General features: G+C 37.8%; 1 protein-coding gene across 1 annotated transcript in view; it reads left to right on the top strand.

Moving 5' to 3' along the window:
* Positions 1-23,790, top strand: part of FBN2 (fibrillin 2) — a gene marked incomplete at both ends in the record, with an annotated part of 118,480 nt that overhangs the window by 68,789 nt on the left and 25,901 nt on the right. Inside the window, 21 exon segments of the mRNA XM_083883193.1 lie at positions 1,049-1,052; positions 1,054-1,127; positions 1,294-1,419; positions 3,685-3,912; positions 6,728-6,853; positions 8,710-8,838; positions 9,971-10,096; positions 10,736-10,861; positions 11,672-11,794; positions 11,916-12,041; positions 12,612-12,737; positions 13,705-13,827; positions 14,983-15,105; positions 15,533-15,658; positions 17,791-17,913; positions 18,146-18,268; positions 18,543-18,704; positions 19,690-19,758; positions 20,414-20,539; positions 21,319-21,444; positions 21,951-22,103. Coding sequence (XP_083739319.1) covers positions 1,049-1,052; positions 1,054-1,127; positions 1,294-1,419; positions 3,685-3,912; positions 6,728-6,853; positions 8,710-8,838; positions 9,971-10,096; positions 10,736-10,861; positions 11,672-11,794; positions 11,916-12,041; positions 12,612-12,737; positions 13,705-13,827; positions 14,983-15,105; positions 15,533-15,658; positions 17,791-17,913; positions 18,146-18,268; positions 18,543-18,704; positions 19,690-19,758; positions 20,414-20,539; positions 21,319-21,444; positions 21,951-22,103 — 2,568 coding nt within the window.

The following is a 23,790-nucleotide window of genomic DNA, read 5'->3' as shown; positions in this document are numbered from 1 at the left end:
ATCATTCTAATAACTTCGAAGCATGCCAGCAAATAACATGTGAATAAACCTCTTAATGGCTACATTGTGTTTCATCTCCACAAGGACTGTGTATTGACTGGGATAGGGAGGTAAAGGACTAAAACAGTAAAGTGAAATATATGGTAAAATTCTGGATGACTTTTTATGTTGTGAGCTGTTAGCACGTCTTTCCCAGCTCTTTTCAAACAGGTAGCTTGTGTACCATTATTGACTGCAGAAATAGTATTGCTGTTATGTTGCAGGGCTAGTTATGGAAGCTGGAAGCAGCAATTGCTAACTGTACTCTAGTTTATGGCAAAAATACTGATCCCCTTAAGGTTTGAAAAATGCCACTGGCAGCTGAACTGATGTCAAGATGTTTTAGCCTCTGATTTTTAATTGGAACAGTAACTGTAGGCGCATGTATCCCCCCCCCCCCCAACAAGCAGAGTGCAAGCAGCATCCAGCAGAGCTCTTAACTGTGCAGCACAGCAGATATTCCTTTGGACTTCAGGAAGCAGCATGGTCAGGTTAGACTGGTAAAACTGATTAAACCTAATCAGTCTAGACAGATAATTAGCTCAGATTGGGTGTGTTTGAGCCCTGAATTTCCTATTCTGCAACTAGTTAAATTACAACAAGCTCTCAAATCATTTTATGATGATACAGTTTACATACATCTTCTAAAGTGATCTTGTTGATCAGATCCATTATTAAGCTTTGGTGGGGAAAAAAAGCTAATAATTGACATTACTACAATTTTAAATGTTCAAGCCTCTTGAAGGAATTTTACTTTTTAGCTACATGTGAGTACAGAGACTGATCTAATTAGATGCTGATCATTTCACTAAGGAGAGTACATGAGAAAGTAAAGGTCTAAGATTTCATTTCCTCAACTATTCACTTAGTTTAAGCAGCATGTATGAGTCAATACTTTTCTCAATGGAGACTAGAGCACTCCCCACCTTACACAGAAATTACTAGCAAATTCTGAAGATACATGTATTTTAAATTTTTCTGCTCCAGCCTTCCTATCATTCTAAAGCAGTAACAATATCTTTCTGGCTTGATTTCAGACACAGCTTGCTCAAGAGGATTTGCCAGAGTGAAGGGTGTTACCTGTGAAGGTGAAGTTTTTGCTTCTTACTCAAGACATCACTCCCCCCCTCATTTGAAGATCTGATAAAAAGGCATTTATTGTGTTGCTTCTTTCCTGTCACTTGAAATCCTCCATAAAGCTGTAGCTCTCCCCTTGGAGTCAGCAGGTAACTGAACTCTTTGTGTCCCCGACAGACGTAAATGAGTGTGAGGTTTTCCCGGGGGTTTGTCCCAATGGGCAGTGCATCAACAGCAGAGGCTCCTTTCACTGCGAGTGCCCCGAGGGGCTGACCCTGGACGGCACAGGGCGAGTGTGTTTAGGTAAGACCATACCCTGCTCTCACAGCTGTGTCCCACAGCTGTCCAAAATCCTTCTCCTAAGGGGCTTGAAAGAAAGCGTGGTTTATTTCTGAATTATCCCAGATAACGTGCCTGCTTAGATATCAAATATCTGTGCCAGTTCAGAGAAGAGCTGTTAGTTCCTTCGAGGAATGAGTTTGTTTTGAGGCTTGTTTTGCCTTCGGTGCAGTCAGTAGGTTGTGCTAAAGTTCTTTCCATGCTCTGTCTCCTAGTCAGGAGCAGCAGTGTCCTGCGTAATGGATGGTGAGCACAAATATCCTGGTGCAAATTAGTCTTTTTTTTCACTGCACAGGCCAGTGTGTGATTCTTTTCTTGACATTTGGGTACACAAGTACAAGATTTTGCCTGCACATTTGGTTGATTTGTCTTGTGGTTGACCTTCTTTGCTGCTAATGGGATGGACTCTTGAGTATAACAACCATAATTAGCTTCTCTGGAAACCCTATTGTATTCTCCTACCAACTAATTTTACAGTAAACGTTACAACAGTCAGCTTTTTTATTTTTAGTCTGTATTCACTGCACTATTAAATTAATTCAGTAACATAAATATAGGGAGGATTTATTTTTTTTTAACCATTTCATTTTTTTCTTTTTTTTTAACTATGAGAGCCACAAAAGAGTCATTACATACATTACCAGGTGAGAATACCTGGTAGAAAAAAGAAATACATATGTCTGTCCCATCGAATAAAAGGGTCATTTTATAAATGAGAATACTTGGTGCAGTAAAAAAATTTATGTGTCTGTCCTGTCAAATACACAAAGAATCCTAAAAAGCACAGTCATGTGAGGCTAAGGATGTATCTTGAGATTGGGAGACAACAAAAGAAATTCTTGTACTTTTATGTGGCACAAGAAAGATGAATAAATTTAACTAGAGTGCAACATTAGCAACTTCAAATGGCTGAACACTGTGCAGAAATGCAGACTCTTGAGCAGGAGCTGAGTGTTAATGTGTGCTTGTGTTCTGCCAATTGACAGGGTTGATTTAAAAAACACCGACACCGATGGAAAGAATGATGTTACTTTACTAAGAATATAAAGGCAACACAGAAGCATAATAGTATATTTAAATAAAACTACACACTTGGCTTTAGCAAGAAGCAAAAGTAAGCAAGGTAGTGCAGCTAATTGTTACGATGTGAGAGACAGGATAGTGATTGAGAAGGATACACCACCTAAATACTTAACCATCATCCAGATCCTCAGTTGCTGAGGAGCCTCATTCCCAGCAAGGACCTGGAGAACCCTTCCCAGCAACTGGGAAAATCCTACACAATGTGTCCACCTGCAGCCGAAGTCTCCAAATTTGCCCTGAAAGTGGATCCAGCTTTTATAGGCCCAAATCAAGTCAGAGTGACTTGGTTACATTTTTAGCACAGAACTCATGGATCTGCTGGCACACATCCCGACCAGCAGGGGCCAGGACCTGGCCAGGGCTCAGGCCTTGGCTTGGAGGATTTTCCCTAAAATGCCCTACAAAGAGGCCTCTATTCATGAAGGAACTGGTGCGTTTTCCAGCCTTATGTAAAAACATAGGGCAGACAAAACTAAGGGAATAAGAAGGGATTATATTTATTGAAGCACTTCAGGTACACTTTCAGGCAGACAAAGCCCCCCAGGGACTACACCTGAAATGGACACTTTTATAAATTTGGTCCATTTGCATATTGGGGGTTAATGTTCTAATTACAGCTTCGGGTAATGAAGTAATTTACCCCAAGTTTGCTCCCCCCCAACTATTGTTTACACTCCTGGGGCCTGGGACAGTGAGTGAGGTGTCCTTGATTCCCAGGCTTAGAGAGGAATTGTTTTGTCTGACCAAAATGGGAGAGCAGTAGCTGACACTATATGCAGAGTTTAGAGTTACACACTAAAGAACTGCAGGATTATATAAAATAAATAAATATATTAAAAGTATATGAGGAAAAATTCTAAGGCATCAGCAGCAGTTAGGAAAGTCTCAGAGAAAGTGATACGTTTTTTGTAGGTAACTCCACACGGTTATAGAGAGCTAGCATAAGCATCTTTGTCTATCTCTTTATATAGCATCTTTAGCTATCTCTTTATGGTTAAATAATACTGGTGGTGTTAACCATACAGTGCCCAGGAATCATCATGTAACTGAAGGCAGGCTGAGACCTGCCGCTCAGGCATCACCGCATCGCGCCTGAGAAACATCTGAGGAGAGGGATAACCGCCTGTTTGTTGTTGTGGCACGCAGATATTCGCACGGAGCAGTGCTACCTGCAGTGGGAGGAGGAGGAATGCCTGCAGCCCGTGCCCGGCAGGCTTCGGATGGATTCCTGCTGCTGCTCCGTGGGGGCTGCCTGGGGCTCTGGCTGCCAGCGCTGCCCCGTGCCCGGCACCCAGGAGCACCTGGCCCTGTGCCCCAGGGGCCCCGGCTTTGCCAACAGGGGCGATGTTCTCACTGGCAGGCCCTTCTACAAAGGTGAGCCTTCCTTCTCGTTCCTGAGGGTTAATTGTGGGTGCACCCAGGAGGGTATCCTGAGGGAATTCCAGGGGTTTAGGCTGCTCGTTGCATGCTGGAGAGATGGGATAAAGGCATTTACCCAAAAGATCTGATGGTACTGATGCCTTGGAGTGGCTGCCTAGAACAGAGGCTAGACAAGGTGTGAAAAATGAGGTTCACTTATTGGTAATTTTAAGAAATATGTTTAATAAAAAAATTAAGACAGTTAGGAGATAAAAAAAACTAAGTACAGCCAGACGGGTGACTCAGCACTCAGCCAAGTCCAACTTGCTATCTCAGAGATATTAGTTAAATACCCTTTCTATTGCATCAGTTTATGAATATTCATATAATTCCATAAACTAGTTTCCATATTCCAGGAACTGTTTAGCATGGTCCCTTGTTGGGTCCGCCTTTTTAGAGCATGTGTATTTCTTGACTGTGTCTTCACTATCACGTGCAACTTGGGCCTTGGTCCAGACTTTCTTCAGATGGTAGATGCTGATAGTTGGTATATCAGTAGCAGAGTCTTCTTTACATGTTCACTGATGTTATCCCGACCAAACAGACAGTTTAAGCATACTTATATCAACTACTACCACTATGCCTAATCTTCTTATACTAATAGCAGAAATAAAAAACTTATCTCCTATATTCTTACCACAACATTATTAATCATATAGCACACATCTTGCGAAAAGCCAATTTTGTAATACACATTTATAACACAAGGTGAAGAGAATAAAGTAGGTATTTATTGAAGGCTTTAATAGGTAGACTTTGGGCAGTCAGAAGCCTCTGAGAGAGGCTACACCCAAGATGGGCAATGGTCACGAGATTTTCACACAATTAAAAGTTTGGTAAATTTACATATCAAGGGTTAATCCTCCAGGTACAGTTTCAGGTAAAGAAGTAACTTTCTACAAGTTTGGGCCCCCCAGTTCACAGTTGTTTTTGTTTCTCAGGGCCTGAGACAATAAACTGTCTTTGAGTTTCAGGCCTAGAGAGGAATTATTTTGCCTAAATAAAATGGGAGAATGGTAGATGACAGGCTATGGAGTTTTAGAGCTATACACTAAAGCAGTGCAGGATCCAAAAAATAAAAAAGCTAAATCCTAAGTCATCAATTCTGGTACCTGAGGATTAATTGTGGGTGCATCCAAGAGGGTATCCTTTGGAAATCCCGGGGTCTGAGGTTGCTTGTTACATGTGCTTGAGAGGTGGGATAGAGGTGTGGTACAGGAGGAGAACACTTCTTCTTTCATGGGAGCTTGAGAGCAAAAGGTGCAAATTTTGAATTGGGTAAGGTGAAGAAGGAAATCCCTGAAAGGAGAGGAGCTCTGAATTATGAGAATAATGCAAAATGTGCATGTTTTTTAAGATAGTGCTTTGCAGGGAGTGAACTGAGTGTCAGATTGTCTGTGAAACCAGTTATTTTAGATGTAAACATGAAATATTACTAAAACTTGACCAGGGCTTTCTGGGAGGTTGAAGGTGGATGGGTTCATTCTCTGATTTGCAAAGTCAATAAGTGATTAAAAAGAGAGGGTATCTATTGTGTTACGATCATAAGGGCAGTGGCAAGAAGGATCTGCATGATAAAGGAGTAAATAAAAGTGTTATGTCCAGTTTTTGCTAGCTTCACCTCCTGTAGAGCAACAACAAAGCAGAATAGTCTGGAAAATGTTAAGAAACAAGACCTAAATTACTTCAGATGGCTAAAATCTGAGAAGAAAACTGTAGTTTTCTGTTTTAGGAAGCTCAGGTGATCCAGAAATTTGTTAGGTTGTGTTTTTATTTGTTGTGTTTGTTTGTTTGTTTGTTTTTGGTTTTTTAAGGATATATTCTGAAGCATTTGTCTTGGAATATTTTGAATTGCTTGAGAAAACTCTAACAGATTGGACCTCTGCTTCACCATAAATAAACTCTGATTTTCAGGAGTCATTACTCTCAGGCAAAGTTCTTGATTTTTGTTGGTGATTTACTAAAGAAATAAGGAAAATAACAACAGCAACAATAATTTTATCAGCATTTGTTTAATTTAAAAAATGAATTATTTCATTAATCTTGTCTAGGCTGAGTTTCTGATGTTTGGCTTCCTGTTTCTGTTTCTTTATTTGTACCACTATTGTCTTCCATTAACAGAAATGCATGGGAGATAGATGTTTATTTCATTGAAGATGATTCTCAGTTAAGGACATTGGCTCAGCAAATTATATCACAGAGTGTAGGAAAGGTCATTTAGCCTTGTCTTATGCAGGATCCTTTAACAGTTTATATTACCCAGCATTGAGGGCAGGTGAAACATTTGACTTGTTATTCTACAAAAGCAAAGTTACGATTTTCAAAACTGGGCTCCAGATAAAACTCTGGCAGTCTCAATTTAAAAACCAAACCCAGTCATTGAGGTAATAGTTCCATATTTTAGAAGCTGGCTCAGGAATACCAGGAATATTGATTATGGCACAAAGCAAACTTGAGCACAACACACATACCAAAATTTCAACTCAGAGAGTACCATTGAATTTCTTTGACAGCTGATAAACATAAACTTTTAATTATCGGTTTTGATATTGTGAAGCAAAGTAAGCACAAATAACTCAAAAGGTAGGGAAACATCTCACCTTCAGTCAAGTCTTCAAGAATGTCTCCTCTAACCCAAACCCTGCCTTTTATGGTCAATGCAATTGGTAAGAAGAAAGAGGAAATTCCCGTTGATTCCATGTATGTTTGTGCTTAAAAAATTCTTAATTCTGTTTTCTTAATTACTTTCTTTTTTTTTTATTATTCCTAGATATCAATGAATGTAAAGTGTTCCATGGCATGTGCATGAATGGTAAATGTAGAAACACGATTGGAAGTTTCAAATGCCGATGCAACAGTGGGTTCACTTTAGACACAGAGGAAAGAAACTGTACAGGTAAGTAAGCCTTGTGTTTTCCACAGTTCTGAATCATGGAATAGTCCTGGTAGAAAAAGACCTGAAAAGACCAAGTCCTCCAACCTGCTGTGGGCAAAGGGAGCCCAGATGAGATTATCTAAGCAGCCTGTCCACCTTGGAAACATCCAGTGATGGAGACTCCATCACATCCCTGGGGCTTTTTAAAGGGACTTGCTCTTGTGGCATGGCTTGGTGATCTGGAAGTTTATTGCCATTCATTTCCTTCAGTTTCTAAGAGCTTAATCTTTGGGCAGAATAGGCAGTAGCCTCAAGTTTCCCTTTCAGAAACTGATTATTTGATAAATACAACACTTTTCTCTTTTTATGATTGGTATTTAAGATGCTCAGGTCATGCCATATCAGTACAACCTGAAAAATCAATAAGGATCACCAGTGAAGGCAAGTTTAATGTTCTAATATAGAGATTATCTTACTTTATGTTCCTTACCCTCTGGTCATTGTATTACCAAATGAATTTAGAGACTGCAAGTTAATTTTCGTTGAGATTTGATGGCTGAGGACACACAAGGGCACCTCAGCAATTCTGAAAACAGTGCAGTGTTATTCCAAGAGAATACAGGCACATGTGTTTAATTTAAAAGTTTAGGATTTTGTTCTTTACTCTCTGGAAAATCTGAAGATAAGCTTGACAGTTCTGTGGCTGTGAGAACTTGGATACCTGCGTTGTGGGTGGCTCTGTGCTGAAAATGAAGGAGGTTTTGTTACAACATACAGGTGTCCATGAGTGTGCCAGAGTAATAACTATGAAGTGTGGGCGGTAAGACATGTTCATTGAGGTTGGTCTGGATGTTAATGTTGCCCTAACTGGTGATTTCCCTGTTTTTATAATGATTGCATTGATGAAGAATGCATTTAACAAACTTTATTTTTAAACTAACCAGAACAGGTCAGAAAACTCCCTGCAAAAGCTTTTTTCCCTTTCTATTCCATGGTGATGAAATTATTCCACTGACCAGCTGTAGAGAAACAGGTTTTCTTGAATATATTACTTTTTTGCGTGTTTTAAATCAGCAATAAATTGTTTTATAAAGCCTGTAAGATCCAGGATACTCAGTAATGTCCCAGATATGCCAAGTGAGGGTCTGATACCTCCACACATCTGTGAGGAATGGGTGTCATCACCCAGCAGAAACCTGTCCATGGGCAATGAATGACACAAAGTCCTCTCCTGCAACACTGATTTGTTTCACTGGATCATATCAACATTAAAATACCTCTTTAGACTTCTGACTCACCACCAGTGTGATTTGAAAAGTGTTATTTTGTCTTTCCGCAGTAGGTTTCAAACCTAATTAACAAGACAACTAGTGAACTATAAATCTAGCTTTGATAGGAGCTAATTCCTGATGAAAAGGGTGTATGTAAGCTCATAATGCTACTACTGCATAAATATCTTCATAATAATCAAATTATAATCAATGGCACTGTAGTCATGCAATCAGTTGATACCTCTGTAAGAATGGTATCTCAGAATGTCTTAGGCTTAGTTATTACCTTAAGAATCTAATTTTAAGTTACACTTAATAGAATAATATGTAACTTTTATGTTACACTATTAAGTTATACTTAATAGAAGCAAACTTGTTACATAGTTTACTATGACCTGAGAGCTCTGAAGACACAGCCTTAAAAATCTTCCATGAACTGTTTCATATAATCAAATGTTTCTATAAGTAATTAATTTTTCTCTGTTGATTTCCATGCTGTATGTAGTTTCTGTGGACTTCACTTATAGTCAATTTTTTTTCTGTGAAAAGCAGGATTACCTTAAACCCACTTTTATTTTTTTCTACCTCTCCACTGCTATGAAACAGACATTGATGAGTGCAGGATCTCCCCAGACTTGTGTGGAAGTGGTGCTTGTGTCAACACTCCTGGCAGCTTTGAGTGTGAGTGCTTTGATGGCTATGAGAGTGGATTTATGATGATGAAGAACTGCATGGGTAAGTTGCCAGGATGCCCTGGAGTCTCCATTTGCTATGCAAAGCCTGTTATCTCAACTGCCGCACTGAACACTTCAGATGTGTCATTGTTGTGACTTTATGAGCAAATGAGTCAGATTCACAGTTTATAGAGACAGATAACTGAATTAAGTATATAGCCTTGCTTGTTCTTTATTCTGATTACTTCTGTGCTTAGGAGACACTTATTCTGTATAGGTATTTTAGAATGGCAGCAACTCTTCACACAATTCATTTAAAAACTGCTAATGGGGCACTCAAATATTTAGTAAAGTTAGGAATAGTAAGCCAGAGTTTCAAAAGCAGTGTCAATCTCTTTTCATTGTTTCTTCTAGGACTCAAGAAGTTCTCACAGCATTTCCTGAAAAAAAAAACTTGCATCTCTTTAATCTTTTTAAGATTGTAAGAATAGGTCTGGAGACACCAGAAGGTGTCCAGCCAGCTTAAAAAATCTTGACTTAGACTCCTGTCACCTTTGCTTGTTCTCCTGCAAATTGTGATGCTTTTAGACTTTCCTGGGAGACCAGAAGTGTGAGTGCATCCTCCACCTTGAACTTTTGTTCATATTTCTCTCTGTCCACAACTGTAGTGTTAGCTGGTTTTGTCAGGTTTGTGAATCAAATACTCAGTTTGCCTTTATGAACTGTAGCCAGAATATTTCCCAGCCACACCTTGGCATACATAGGAGTTTCCAAACTGAGGAGCCATTTAGGTAAAAAATCAATACACAAACATCCACCATAACTGCATCCACAGACAAGGATTTCAGTGCATACATGAACAGGTGTCTGGTTGCCTTAAGCAATTACATCACATTAATACATTGTTCCAAAGGGCAGTATCAAAATTTGCTGCTTTTCTTTGTATCCCATGTTTTATTGAATATCTAATGTTAAATGATGAATTTCTGGTTTTCTTGAGAGAATAAATACCCATCTTTAGAGTTAATAAGGATAGATAGTTTTTTGTTTGCCCTGTTATGCAGCATGAGTAAAGGAGCAGCACCATGAAACAATCCTTTTATTTTGTCACCTGCAGACACTGGGAATTGCTTTTCTCTTTGTTGCCCCTTATATATGCCCTTTTTATATTGCACATGATGGTTTCTTTGCAGATATAGATGAGTGTGAACGCAACCCTCTGCTGTGCAGAGGTGGCACCTGTGTGAACACTGAGGGGAGCTTTCGGTGTGACTGTCCCCTGGGACATGAGCTGTCACCATCAGAGGAGGAATGCTTAGGTGAGTTTCAGGAAAATAATCTTCAGTTTGAGGAATGATCATTTCTGCTGTGAAACTTCCAGTCCCTGCCAAAGGCGGCGTCTTAGGAATCTCTTAAACAAATTAATGTTCCTCCTTTATATTATAATCTTTAAATCAAAAACTAAAAGCCTGTAAAGTCCTCAGTGCCAGTAATGCTGTTGACTCCAAACAGAAATATTTTACCAGACATCTTAGGGGTTATTTAGCAACTGAAAGGGCTGTACCACTCATGGGAGCATCTTAAATCAGTCACAAGAAGATGTTGTCCTGTGTTGAAATGCATCTCTCCTTTTAGCACATTATCGACAACGACAACAATAACAAATCATATTATCTCTTTGGCTTATTTTCTTTATGGAAAAATAGCTGACTTGGTAATTAACAGCCACCGCAGACTTTGTAATGGTCTCAGATCTGATGATAAATCTTTGGACACAAGCTTAAACATGCTGTGCAGAATTCCATTCCTTGAACTGGGATGTGCCAAGAACAAGAGAGAAATTGAATAAACCTGAAAGCCACCAGTTTCCAATATTACCACTCATTCTCCCTGGAACCTGAGCTGTTAAAGCTGTTGAATATTTTGAATTGCAACTGATATGAATGATTCTTCCCCAGATGTAAATGAGTGCTCATTGAGTGGCACTCTCTGCAGAAATGGCAAGTGTGTGAACATGGTTGGGGCGTACCAGTGCGTCTGTGACTCAGGGTACCAGCCCACTCCTGACAGACAGGGATGCACAGGCAAGTGTTCTGCACCTGCACATGGGAGTTCGTGCTTCAGCTGCATTATTCCATCTGTCTTTGCTTTTATTTAATTTCACACCCTCCTTTTGAAAATTAGCAGGGCTGTTTTCCCATGTGCTTTGAGGCTTATCATGAACTATTGTGAAAATACAGAAATATAAAGGAATATAAAGAAGGTATAAAAAGATGATTGCTGTAGTGAACTCTGAAGAATACTTTGAAATCGTACTTACTGTACTACTCCATTAAAATCAGAGGTCTGAGAACAGAAATAAACAGAAAATGCACCTACATTTTTGATCAACCAAGAAAAGCCCTATGCATTGATGGTTTATCTTTCACTTTTTTTCTCCTTATCATATGCATCTCTTTAATTCTTCATGTGCAGTTACCAGCACATGAACTCCTTGCAAAAGAGTATAGCAGTACTGAGAGTGGTTTTTATTTGCTTGTTATAGTTCTCTACAAATATATATATATATGGTTCAAATACAAATTTGTGCTACATTTCAAGCTTTAAGTTTCTTAGAGTTTCCTTTTTTTTTTCTTTCCAAACTTTGTTTCTTGAGCTTTTTTTCACACCCCTGGCAATACATAGGAACAAAACCAACATTTAACTTAGCCACTTGCTCCCACACGAGAAAAAAACAGTTGAAAGAGGGAAAAATGAATGAACTATAAATCAGAGAATGTAGAATGAGAATAAACATTCAGAATGAAGCCAATGATAAACTTTTTAATGTAAAAGGAATATGATTTCTTTTTCTTAAAGAAGTAGACTTACTGCTACCAATGTTGCTTCCCCAGATATTGATGAGTGTATGATAATGAATGGAGGCTGTGACACCCACTGCACTAACTCAGAAGGCAGCTATGAGTGCAGCTGCCGTGATGGCTATGCTCTGATGCCAGATGTCAGGACATGTGCAGGTAGGTTTTTACATCTGAAAAGCTCCAGCATCATATCTTTCAGCCAAAATCAACTTGGAGTTCCAGCCCATCCATGTCAGAGTGACAGAATTATTATCTGCTTTTTTTTTCCCCCCCTCAGATATTGATGAATGCGAAAACAATCCAGATATCTGTGATGGTGGACAGTGTACCAATATCCCAGGGGAATATCGCTGTCTCTGTTATGATGGATTTTTGTTTTCTGAAGACAGGAAAATATGTGTTGGTAAGTACCTGTGTGCACCAAATTTAGTGCAAGTCTTTAAAATTCTGCAGCTTTTGTTTCAAGATGTTCTTTCTACATGTCCTTGAAAGGGGGTATTGAAATTATGTATATTATAAAAATTAATCTGTATGCCTTTTGGTAAGTCCCTAACAATTAACTTGATTCCACAGTTAAGAAACATTGGGGTGATTTTACTATAATGGGACATGTGTACTGAGAAGGCATTTGTTGAGGGGTCAAGAAGGGGGCACTTCAAAAACTACTCATTGGAAGAAAATTATTATGATCACAAATATCTTTTAAGAAAATGATTTTAAGTGATTCTTGTAACAAAAAGTTTGCTTCATATTCCTTTAATTAGCATTCAAAAAAAGGTGAAAATAAATGGTATTTGTATTAGCACAAAACAGTGGTATTTGGACTACACATTTATCCTTTGTTTTAGGGAATTTACAGAATAGAACATCTGAAATGTATTACGACCTCATATAATAGGTATTTTCACGTGAAGTAAAGTCCTCCAAAATGACAACCACGTCCAACCAATAATTAATTTATAATCACCTACAGATGAGAATGAATGTGATTCGAACTCCAGCATCTGCGTGTTTGGGGAGTGTGAGAACACCAAAGGCTCCTTCATTTGTCACTGTCAAGCTGGGTATTCAGTCAAGAAAGGAACCACAGGCTGCACAGGTAAAATAGATTGCCAGTGAATGTGTCACATACTTTGGTTGGCTTCCAGGTAAAATAAATGCACAAGTGTTCTCACACAAGGGAGAGGTTGGTATCTATAGGTATTTACATATATATATGTGAGTGTTTCACATCGGCTGGCATGTGCCAGAGTTTTAAAGGAGGTGTTCCTTCACCAGTGTCAATGCTGGAGGCCCATTACAAACTAATTTTAAAGATTTTATCAGCACAGGTTGTGTGAACACCCATGTTACAGAACATGGCTTGGGGTGGCAAGGCTTGCAGTTGTGTTGGAAGTATTTTATCAGTGCTCATTTGTCACATGTACCTAGAGGAAGAACTCATCTCAACTCAAGCTGCAGGAAATGGCCATGTGGCCTAATGAAAAAACAAGAGGGAAAACAGCAGTAAACAAAAAAATCCTTCAACCTTTGCCAACAATTTTTAAGGTTCTGTAGTCACTCATAATCATGCTACCAGTTCCTGTGGTATTTAAGCAGTACCTTTTCTTCTGCATGCTCTCAAGAATCCAGGCTCATCCAGAAGAAGCTGATAGAATTTCTCCAACAATTTCATGTTCAGGAATCTGTTCTATAACTGCTACAGCCCTGGGTGTATAATTCTTTTAACAACTGAGAAGTGGCCTTTCACCCAAAGGCCTCATCCCTCAGTTTTAGACATAAAAAGATCAGCATATTTCATATTTCTGGAAAAGACTGTTAATTTCAAGCTGAAAAGCAGTTGTCGGAAGGTTGACTGATTCTTGCATCAAAGAGCAAAAGAATGAAGATAAAATGCAATTGTCACTCTTTATAACTAATACGAAATATGAAATAGCTTGCTTGAATTATTCTATGTTCTTAAACATTTGTGTTTTAAAGGACTGCAAACCCTCACAGTGGAAATATTCAGAAAAGAATTTTTAATATTCTGATGTAAATACTGATAGCTTGTTTCGTGCTTGTAGATGTGAATGAGTGTGAAATTGGAGCTCACAACTGTGACATGCATGCTTCATGTGTCAATGTGCCAGGAAGTTTCAAATGCAGTTGCAGAGATGGTTGGGTTGGAAATGGCATTAAGTGTATTGGTAAGTATATGGAAAATAATGATTTTTTTTCTCCCTCCCCCACTCTTTTTTTTTTTTTTTTTCCCTGAAAGCATGTAATGTGGCTGTGTGACTAGTCCATTAGAAACAAAGAATTATTCTTCTGTTTGCTGTAGTCTGTGGATAGAAGGGTATGAAAGATTCTTGTGTTTCACAGATTTGGTTTTCTAAGAAAAAAAATAATTTACTGTGTCAGAAACTTAATGCTGTAACATCTTACTGAATTAACTACATATTTTACAAAGTTCATATACAACTGCTACTAGAATGTGCAAAATAAAAAAACCCAAGAAATTAAATAGATCTTGTTTTATTGTTTCCTGACATTAAGATATTTCCAGTCCTTCAAACTTTTTTTTTTTTTTTAATGTCTTGTAATAGATCTGATTTATAGAGCCTGATATAAACCAGATTGGGACTGGAGGGATAGGAAAGCTGCATCTGCATTTGCTGGGCTGCTGTAGTTTTATATGTTTCTTGCCTTCGTGTTTCAGTTTGGTGGGTGAAAGATTTTAATACTTGCTTTTTATTTTCAGAACATTTTGGGATCTATGGAAGAGGAGCTTCATTTAATGATTATTAATGATTAGGCTTTATTGATGTAATGTGCTAAAAAAATTACTGTATTTTTTCTCATTTTATTCTCATTTTTTTATTATTATTATTATTTTTCTTTTTTTTTTCTTTTTTTTTTTCATACATATTAACATCCAAGTGAATAGGTTGCATCAGCTCTCATGGGGTTGCATTGTTTTCAGTTTCCTCTATTACTTGAGGAAACTTTCTAAATAAGTTGCAGATTTTTACCTCACTACATTTCTTTGGTTCAGTTTTGGTTTTTTTAAACTAATTTTGAATTTAAGTTCTTTAACAGGACATTAATATCCAAGTAATGAGTCAGCTGAATTTCATCTGTTGCTCAGAAATGTTTTGCCCAGACCCACATGATGTAATTCAAAGGAAGATTTATTAAAATGGAGTCCCTATAGATTAACCCTATATCATCTAATAGTAAATGTATGTATTTGTGGAGACATAAATCATGTTTGTAGTGGTGCTGGTTATCTCGGCAGTTAATTTCCAGCCAGTTTACTAATTGCTGTGCTGCTGCCTGCACTTTTTGACCCCGACGTGCAGATCTTGATGAGTGCTCCGACGGGACGCAGCGGTGCAGTGCCAACGCCCAGTGTGTGAACAGCCCGGGCTCCTACCACTGTGCCTGTGCACAGGGATTCACTGGAGATGGCTTTACCTGCTCTGGTAAGGAGTTTTGTGACACCTGACTTGTCCCTGGTTGCTGTTCTCTTGTATGGAACCTTTGTGAATTAGGCCTAAGCCCGCAGTGAAAGACAATAATTGTGAAAATGTAATTTAAGATCAAGATGCTTCCTGTCTGCATAAGAAATGGTGTCAGAGACACCTGATTTTTCTTCTGATTTGTGCACCAGTGGGATTTTTTTAAAAAAAGCATCCTGTTAATGGAAAACAAGGAGTAAGAAATAATTTTGGAAACTGTTTGCTTTTCTACATTCTTTCAATTTACTTCAGGTAAAAAAGTTTGGGTATAAATATTCAGTTTAAAACTTCAGTGCTCAACACCACTATTATTTTGAATATCAGGATATATTCATGTGTATTTTTGTTAGTGAAACATGTAGTTTCAGAGAGGTTTTCCTGTCTTCCACAGATGTTGATGAATGTGCAGAGAATATCAACCTGTGTGAAAATGGGCAGTGCCTGAATGCCCCTGGTGCCTTTCGCTGTGAATGTGAGATGGGGTTCACTCCTGCCTCTGACAGCAAGTCCTGCCAAGGTGAGGCTGCTACTGTCTCAGCTTTGTTCTCTGAGTTTGGGTTGGCTGCTCTAAAGCAAAGAACAAACAAGAGGACCTCAACCTGGAAGCAGAGAAAGCACCACATGTTTCACATACAAGAAATTTCTTCAATGTGAATTGTGTTGGAAGGTTGCTTTCATCTTTTTTATGATGTTTTCCTGGCCTTCATCCATAAATCCCAGAGTAAAAGTTGGCCTCAGCAATTTTGTATTTTTTTTTTTTTTTAATTCTTTTTGTCACTATTGGATAGTGTGTGGAAAATCCTGTGTTAACTTTCTAGTCCAGTTCAGCTTTTATTCCCTATTGTGTTCTTATGCCTTTTGTTGTTGTTGTTTAATATGACTGAATAGTAGATGATTTTAGCTGGTGCCTTAAAACTTTTAACTTATTTAATATTTAATGGTAGAAACCACATAACATCTTTGGAAATTAAAATTCTTGGTGAGATATGAAAAACAGGTTTCAAAATTTAATCTCTAGGATACCCAGTCCAGAGCATGGCATATTCTAACATTCAGGTGCACAAGTATGAATCAGACCTCAAAATAATTCAGGTGCTTCTAAGGAATTACCTGTGCCACTGCATATTCAGACCTGTTAATCATTACAAAATACTGTCAAACATCTTTACTAAATTTCTTGATGCAGCTTAGTTGTATTACAGTGGTGCTAATGGTGTAATAACAATCCCCTAATAGGTCCAATCTATTCCAGCCAACCAATGTTTTGAAAAACGATGTAATTCTAAATTTTGGGTCAGTATGTTGAAGGACTTGGGTCCAACAATTGAAGGATTTTGGAGAAAGGCTTGATATATTACTGTGATTACAGCAGAGATCTGAAGGCATTCCATTGATTAAATTGTCCTGTTGGAGAACTAAAGTATCTGGGTGCTGGATTCTTAAAATAAGTTAGTTTTTATTTCTCTCATTTTGAAGTTTATATATTAATCTGTCCTATGGTAAGGAGAAGCGTTGGCTGATTTCTGCGTTCAAGGGGAAAAGTCCAGTCTTAATTTAGTGAAATAATTGTAATGCAAATAGTTATTCCACTTTCTTCAGAAGTCCCTTGAGAGTCAGTACATTAGCTTCTCAATGACCTCATTGTAGGTCATTCCATGGCTGTACTCCAGGATATTTAGAAATTTTATTTTCCAGATGAAATTGACTCAGGACTTTCGGATGTTAAGCATTCATTTTCCCTAAAAAATGTCTCTCTCAAATTGCCTTCATAAGTTAACCTTTCTCATATGTTACTATCAGGAGGCATTTTGTCACTTCTCAACCTCTGGCTGAGGTAATCCAGCAAGGTTAAAAGTAGATATTTTATTACTGTAATAATTTTAATACACCTTTTGCACAAGGTGTGCAAAATTAGTTCATCAGCAGAGCACTGTACTCAGAATTACAAATTAAGATTTGGCTGCACTTTGTAAAACGATATTAATCTTTTTTCACTTTCCTGTCTGTGCTAAAAATAATTCAGTAATACGTACCAAAATTGCATTTGTCTTTTCCAGCTACTTTATTCTGGCAACTTAAAAAGTCTTGCTGTCTTGACAGTACATGGAGGGGATTTTTTTCCACTCTTATCCTACTTAGTTTAAACTCAGAAGTCTTTTATGGTTTGTGGCTAAAACCATAGCTTTGCAGTCTGTGGTGTCACTGTTCAACTCCTTTCTACCCTGCAGCTGACAGTCATCCAATTTTCTGTCAGTGTCTTTCAACTTGATTTCATCTTCAGTTTAGATGAGTATGCAGGCAGTCCTTTAGATGCATTTTAGCTCATCTGTGTGTAGTTACTACATAACTGTTTCAATGTGGGCTTGAAAAAAATCATAGATGATTCTTACTTCCTATGTTCCTATTTTCCCTGTGTTCTTCCTCCAAGGAGATATGACCATTTATGCTTATACACTCTCTTCTTATTACACTTTCTTTACAAATTCACAAACACAAATTTTGTGTAGTATTCTACACAAACTCAAGAATGTTAGTTTTTAAAATAGTTTGGATGTGTAGTGGTATGACACATAATAACAACAACAGCAATAACAATAACAATACTATGGTAATGCTGTGTAACTTTCTGGTTTTAATGTATTCCTTCAGACACCGATGAATGCTCCTTCCAGAATATTTGTGTGTTTGGCACCTGCAATAATCTCCCAGGAATGTTTCGTTGTATCTGTGATGATGGCTATGAACTGGATCGAACTGGGGGAAATTGCACAGGTAAATAAATCACTGCTTTTCAGACATACACCAGCAAAAAAGGGTGGCTTCTTAAATACGCAGATGAAAAAAGTTTATTTGTAGTTGCTTGGTGAATTATTTGTAAAACTTTTTTTCAGTTTCAGCTAAAATTCACTTGCATTTGAAACTTTCTCGCTTTGTTGTCTTAGAAAGTAAAATTATTCTTTTCTATAGAATGGGCACATTTACAAATGTGGATTTCCTATTTTAGATATCGATGAATGTGCTGATCCCATCAATTGTGTTAATGGTCTTTGTGTAAACACTCCTGGACGATATGAGTGTAATTGTCCTCCAGACTTCCAGCTGAATCCTACTGGAGTGGGTTGTGTGGGTAAGTAAAAGCTTCTTGAAGTACCACTTTAGAAGTCACTGCCTTTATGAAAATAAGATAGAAAAGTAATGATTCCACAATCCTGCATATTCTGTTATATAGCTTTTCAGTGTTGTGTCTCTCGACAGTAATAACTATCAATGAAGTGCCAATAACTTGCATAGCACAGTGTTACCTGAATTCCTCCTTCTAAGTGTGAAATTACTGATGAATGCCTGCAGTTCTTTGCCTGGCTCGTGGTGTGCAGCTGTAACCATGTGTGCTTTTTACATAGATAACCGTGTGGGGAGTTGCTACCTGAAGTTTGGACCAAGAGGGGATGGGGGCCTGTCCTGCAACACTGAGATTGGGGTTGGAGTCACTCGTTCCTCGTGCTGCTGCTCTCTGGGAAAGGCTTGGGGGAACCCTTGTGAGACCTGTCCCCCTGTCAACAGCAGTAAGGAAATGTTCTTGTGTTCTCTCGGTGCTGCCTTATTTTAAAAGAGATGGAAAAAGAATTTACAGTCTTTTACTGTGTTGCTGTACATTTGTCATTAGAGACAATTTCCCTGACACTGTCAGAGGGGCAGAGGTGTGGACCTGAGCACCACAGCCCTGACCTTTAGTCTTCTGTGAGTGACTTGGTGCCTGTTCTCACACTACTAAATCAGTGCTACCTTTAGAATGCATTTCACACTGGACCAGGTGATACTTAAAGTAGTTTTGGGCACTTTATTTTGCTCTTACTTTCCTCTCATTTAAAAAAAAAAAAAAAAAAAAAAAAAAAAAAGGAAGAAATTTACAGATAATAATGGTATAGAGTGCATACATGCATACATCTTCAAGCTGATTGGGAAATAAATTCATGCTGCTTGAAACTGCAATCATGGCTTTAATTTGGAGGGCTTCATTGTTCTCCAAAGAAGAATGTTGATAACTCTTGTGTATTTCTGTCTAAGTCACTCTTGAGTACTTTGAAACCTGTTACCTAATGAAAGTTATCAGCTTTGTAGAGCTTTGGAGGTCTTTAATAAATAATGCAACACAAATGTCAAGTTGTTCTTTACAGCCTCATAATAGCAGGAATTCCAAGTTTAACTCTTATCTTTATCAGTGGCATACTGACATTTCTTATTGAAGAACTAATCAAAACAGAAAATACGTGCCTCTGTAAGGATACAGTATGGAAAAACTAATATTGTGCCTGCCTTGAGCGTATCTGAGGTTATGGCTATAAAAGAAAGCAGAACTCCTAATCTTACATTGGTTTTCTGTTAATCTAATGCATGTTTTATTTACTGTGAATAGGTCAAAAAAGTAGAAACCAAATGACTGTAAGGAAGAACAGCCATTAAAAACACAAGTGATATTTTATGATTCTGTTGTCATAATTTTATTTTTTATGAGACTGACATGTTGTCTCTTGTTATACTTTACTTTAGCTGAATACAATACTCTCTGTCCGGGGGGAGAAGGATTCAGACCAAATCCCATCACTATTATTTTAGAAGGTGAGTTTTTTGCAAATGACTGTGGTGACTGATAATAATAATATTAATAATGATAATTAAAAAGGGATCGTCTTTGAAGAGGAACTGCATTTTTCAGAAATAATTAAATTTAGTGGAAATCAAAAACCGCTATTAATGTGAATTGGGAAACAATATGAAAAGGCACACAGCAAAAGAATATTGAAGAAGTCCAGCACCGTTTCAGTGGGAAAACAGTCTGGTGCATACCTTTTGTGTTCTTACTTTAACTGGATTTCAAAATCAGGCCCTGAAGGGTAGATAATTTATGAAAATTACAGCTCATCAGCAGAAGGTGCAAATGTCAGGAAATATTCATCAGACAAAGCAGCTCTGGTTCCAATAAATGGGCAGGAGTGAGGAATTAGATGCCAAATTCCTGCAAGCAGCAGTGGAACATTGGGCTTAACAAGCTGGAACTGCTCCTTAAGGGATGTTTGAATGGAAGAGAATGAGCATCTTATCCATGCATTCCTGGAGAGCAATTTAGAAGCAAAAAAACCCTCCAAAAACCACACATGACAGTTCAAAGCTACTAGTTGGCAAAATTTCAGGGTAGTACTTAAATTCTCTTCTTTTTTTTTCATTCTGGAATGAAAATATGGTGAAGTTTGTTTTTTTCTTCCTCTGTTTTCAGACATTGATGAATGTCAGGAGCTGCCGGGTCTCTGCCAGGGTGGAAATTGCATCAACACTTTTGGCAGCTTCCAGTGTGAATGCCCAAGAGGTTACTACCTCAGTGAAGAGACAAGAATCTGTGAAGGTTGAGTCCCTTAAAGCCTCTTTCTCTGTCACAGTGCAGTTATTATGAAAACCACTAATTTTTAGCCTTGAATCCATAAGTGGGCATGGTACATGCCACCCTTACTTAGAGTCTTCCCTAAAATCATTATCTTTGGCACCACTGATACAATAATTAGCACAAGGCTTGGAATGGAATACTTGGATATATTAATGTTTATTTTAGATGTTAGACCTCAGCCTGTGTATTCAGTAAACTAAGGGGTTATTAATGGTTTCTGGCTTCTCACTTCAACACCTTGTATCCCTGGCAAGTTTTATGATGCTCCCTGCATTTTGGGTGTGAGAGTAGCAGTTTAATTTACTCATTATGAAGTAAAGATCATACTGTTTTTCCTTCTGTGTTTGAGATTTTTCATAACTATTACAACCAAAATTGTAAAAATTAATCCAAAAACTAAAAAGTGACCAACCCTGCTGTGAGAAGAAGGTGTGAATGTCTTTTGTGAAGTTGATTTGTTCCTATGTCAGAGGCCAGTTCAAGAACTTCTAGTTTATTTAATGTGTTGTCTTGCACTTAAGAGAACTAAGGCTAAGCTTAGAGGTTAAAATCAGAGCTGTGCTTTCCAAGATATTCTTTAAATGAAAGATTTTTGTTGTCTTTTGTTATAGTTGTATTTCTTAGAAGCATTTGCTTTGACTTGGACCTCTTCTCCCTTGTTAACTGCAAATTTTTTTTTTTTTTTTTTTTTTTTTTTTTTTTTTTTTTTTTTTTTTTTTTTTTTTTTTTTTGGTCTCTAGATATTGATGAGTGTGTTGCACACCCTGGAGTCTGTGGTCCTGGTACCTGCTATAACACCTTGGGGAACTACACCTGCATTTGCCCACCTGAATATATGCAGGTCAACGGAGGACACAACTGCATGGGTATGCAAAATGTCATCTTTATTAGAACTGCAAGAATATCAGACTGTTTGAAGGCCAGACCCTGTGCTTTGTGTTTATTTTGATTATTTTTGGCTCCCAGTTGGTGTCATGTTGTCAGGAAAGAGATCCCTGTGATGGACATGCAGCATTTAAGGGCTCTTAACTCCCTAACAGGGCTCACTGTTCAGTGGTTTATTTTAGCTGATCATTTCCAAATGGTGGGGTTTACCATACAAATTAGTATCTACACTGTGTATATGATTTCTTAGGAGTTTGCCTTTTCCCCCCTTGTGTCTTTAAATGAAAACAGAAAATATGTCACATAAGTTTAAAACAAAGACTGTAGAATAAATCGGTCCTTTATTTTTAAATGCCAGTGTTTATGTTGCATTCAGAAAGCAGAGTTTATGAATCATTCTCTGGTTTGGTAGGGGATTTATATTTACATAGTACCGTAATTATCATAATGTTGATTACTTCATAAGTGCTTCTTTTCTCACATCCAGACATGAGGAAAAGTTTTTGCTACAGAAGCTATAATGGAACCTCGTGTGAGAATGAACTGCCCTTCAATGTGACCAAAAGGATGTGCTGCTGCACATACAATATTGGGAAAGCCTGGAACAAACCTTGTGAGCCATGTCCAACTCCAGGAGCAGGTAAAGTCTTCTGTGGTCACCCTATTTTGTTCTTTCTTTGCTTATCTGCTGCTTTGATCTATTAACTAAAGTTAACAGTTCATCCCAAAGGAACTTTTACTGAGCACTAATAGTGGTGTTGAAGATACTGGCTGACCAGATCTACCTCCTGTTTAGTCTTTCTTCCAGGAAAATCAGTTCAGGAGAGTATAATTTAGTTCTTGTTATTTAGAGACACATCCATCCTGGTAGTCCTAGTCTGTCAGAGCATCAATATTGGGTTTCATACTGAGTGTAGGAAGCCTTTCTAGATTTTTCAGCTGTGTCTCACATTTGATTCATGATCTGCTTGGTTGCTTTTATGTTTCCTCTACCAGAAGTGACTGAACTTGCCAAAGTTGCCCAGTAGGCAGGGCATTGCAATGGGAAGTAAAAAAATCTCTTCTGTAAATGGAGGTGAAAATAATTAAGGACAGTTCGTTTTCAGTCAGTCTTTACGGAATTGATTTCCTGGAATAAAACACCCCTGAAAGCTCAACTCACAAAAGTCATTGGTGGGAGAATCATAAACTTGGAAGGAAACCTGACATTCATTGAAAGATTGTTTACATTTGAAAAAAAGAGCCAAGATGCGTAGATAAAACTAAAAAACTCATGTGCTTGTTTTGTACAAACACAGTTTATTGATTAATATACTTGTGCCAAGTTTACTGGTATAGTATCACTAAATCTATGCCTCTGGTGCTGTGATTTTAAAATAATTTGTGATTTTAGTGTAAAGAATGTATTACTTCCATTCCAATTCTCAAAAACTTCTGCAGCTTTTGATGATTTGTTAAAACAAAAATTGCTTGGTATTGTGCAAGCAGTTGTGAGATTTAAATATTTCCTGAAATATTTCAATATTGCCTTGTTAACTTTTCTAAATGACTTTACTGTTTTTGCAGGCATGGTTGAACCTTTTTTGCCATGAAAGGGGACTGCCTAAGGGAGCAAACACAAATTCCAAGGGGAAATGGTTGAATAGCTTCACTTATTTTCTGTACTCAGTTGTTTCACAATCTGGTGGGGGTTGCACATCACAGCCAGGGGTTGGGATACACTGACCTCAACCATGTCACCAGACTGAGCCCAGTGGCTCATTGAGAGCATAATTCTGCCCTCAGGAGGATTGTAAGTGAATTTAACATGCCCATGCATTTGTCTTTTCTTTTCCTTGGTGAACAGAGCTCTGTCTTCCTTTTTCTCTGTTTATGTTTAGCAATCAGTGTCTGTTTGATGACAGAGTATAGTAAAGTAGTTTTTGGAGTAAAGTAGTAAAGACTGTTTTGCTTGGTTTTACACACATTGTGCAGATCATAACTATTAGCATACAGACTTTAATCAGACATAATAGTCCTTTTTTGTTTGTTTATTTTTTTTTTTACCCAAAGAGGCGTAGAAAGCTGTTTCCCTGTTAAGAAATAACAAAGCATCTACAGAACTCTTTCATGGTTTGGTAATTCCAGGAGTGCCTCTTCCTGTTATGTGACAGATCTTTTTGTCCTAAAAATAGTATAGTTATAAGTATATGGGATTTTGAGATCTTTTTAAAGTCACTGATGGCAAAGCCAAGCTTCCAGAAGGTAAATCTCTGGCAGCTTTTTTTGTGGCTATTTTGTCACTTTTTACAAAGACATTTTCATACAATCCTTACCTAATTATATAC

Source organism: Zosterops lateralis (genome assembly GCF_965231275.1).
Source record: "Zosterops lateralis genome assembly, chromosome: Z".
Classification (NCBI taxonomy): domain Eukaryota; kingdom Metazoa; phylum Chordata; class Aves; order Passeriformes; family Zosteropidae; genus Zosterops; species Zosterops lateralis.
The sequence above is the reverse complement of the archived record's forward strand: the minus strand, read 5'-3'. Positions and strand labels throughout refer to the sequence as shown.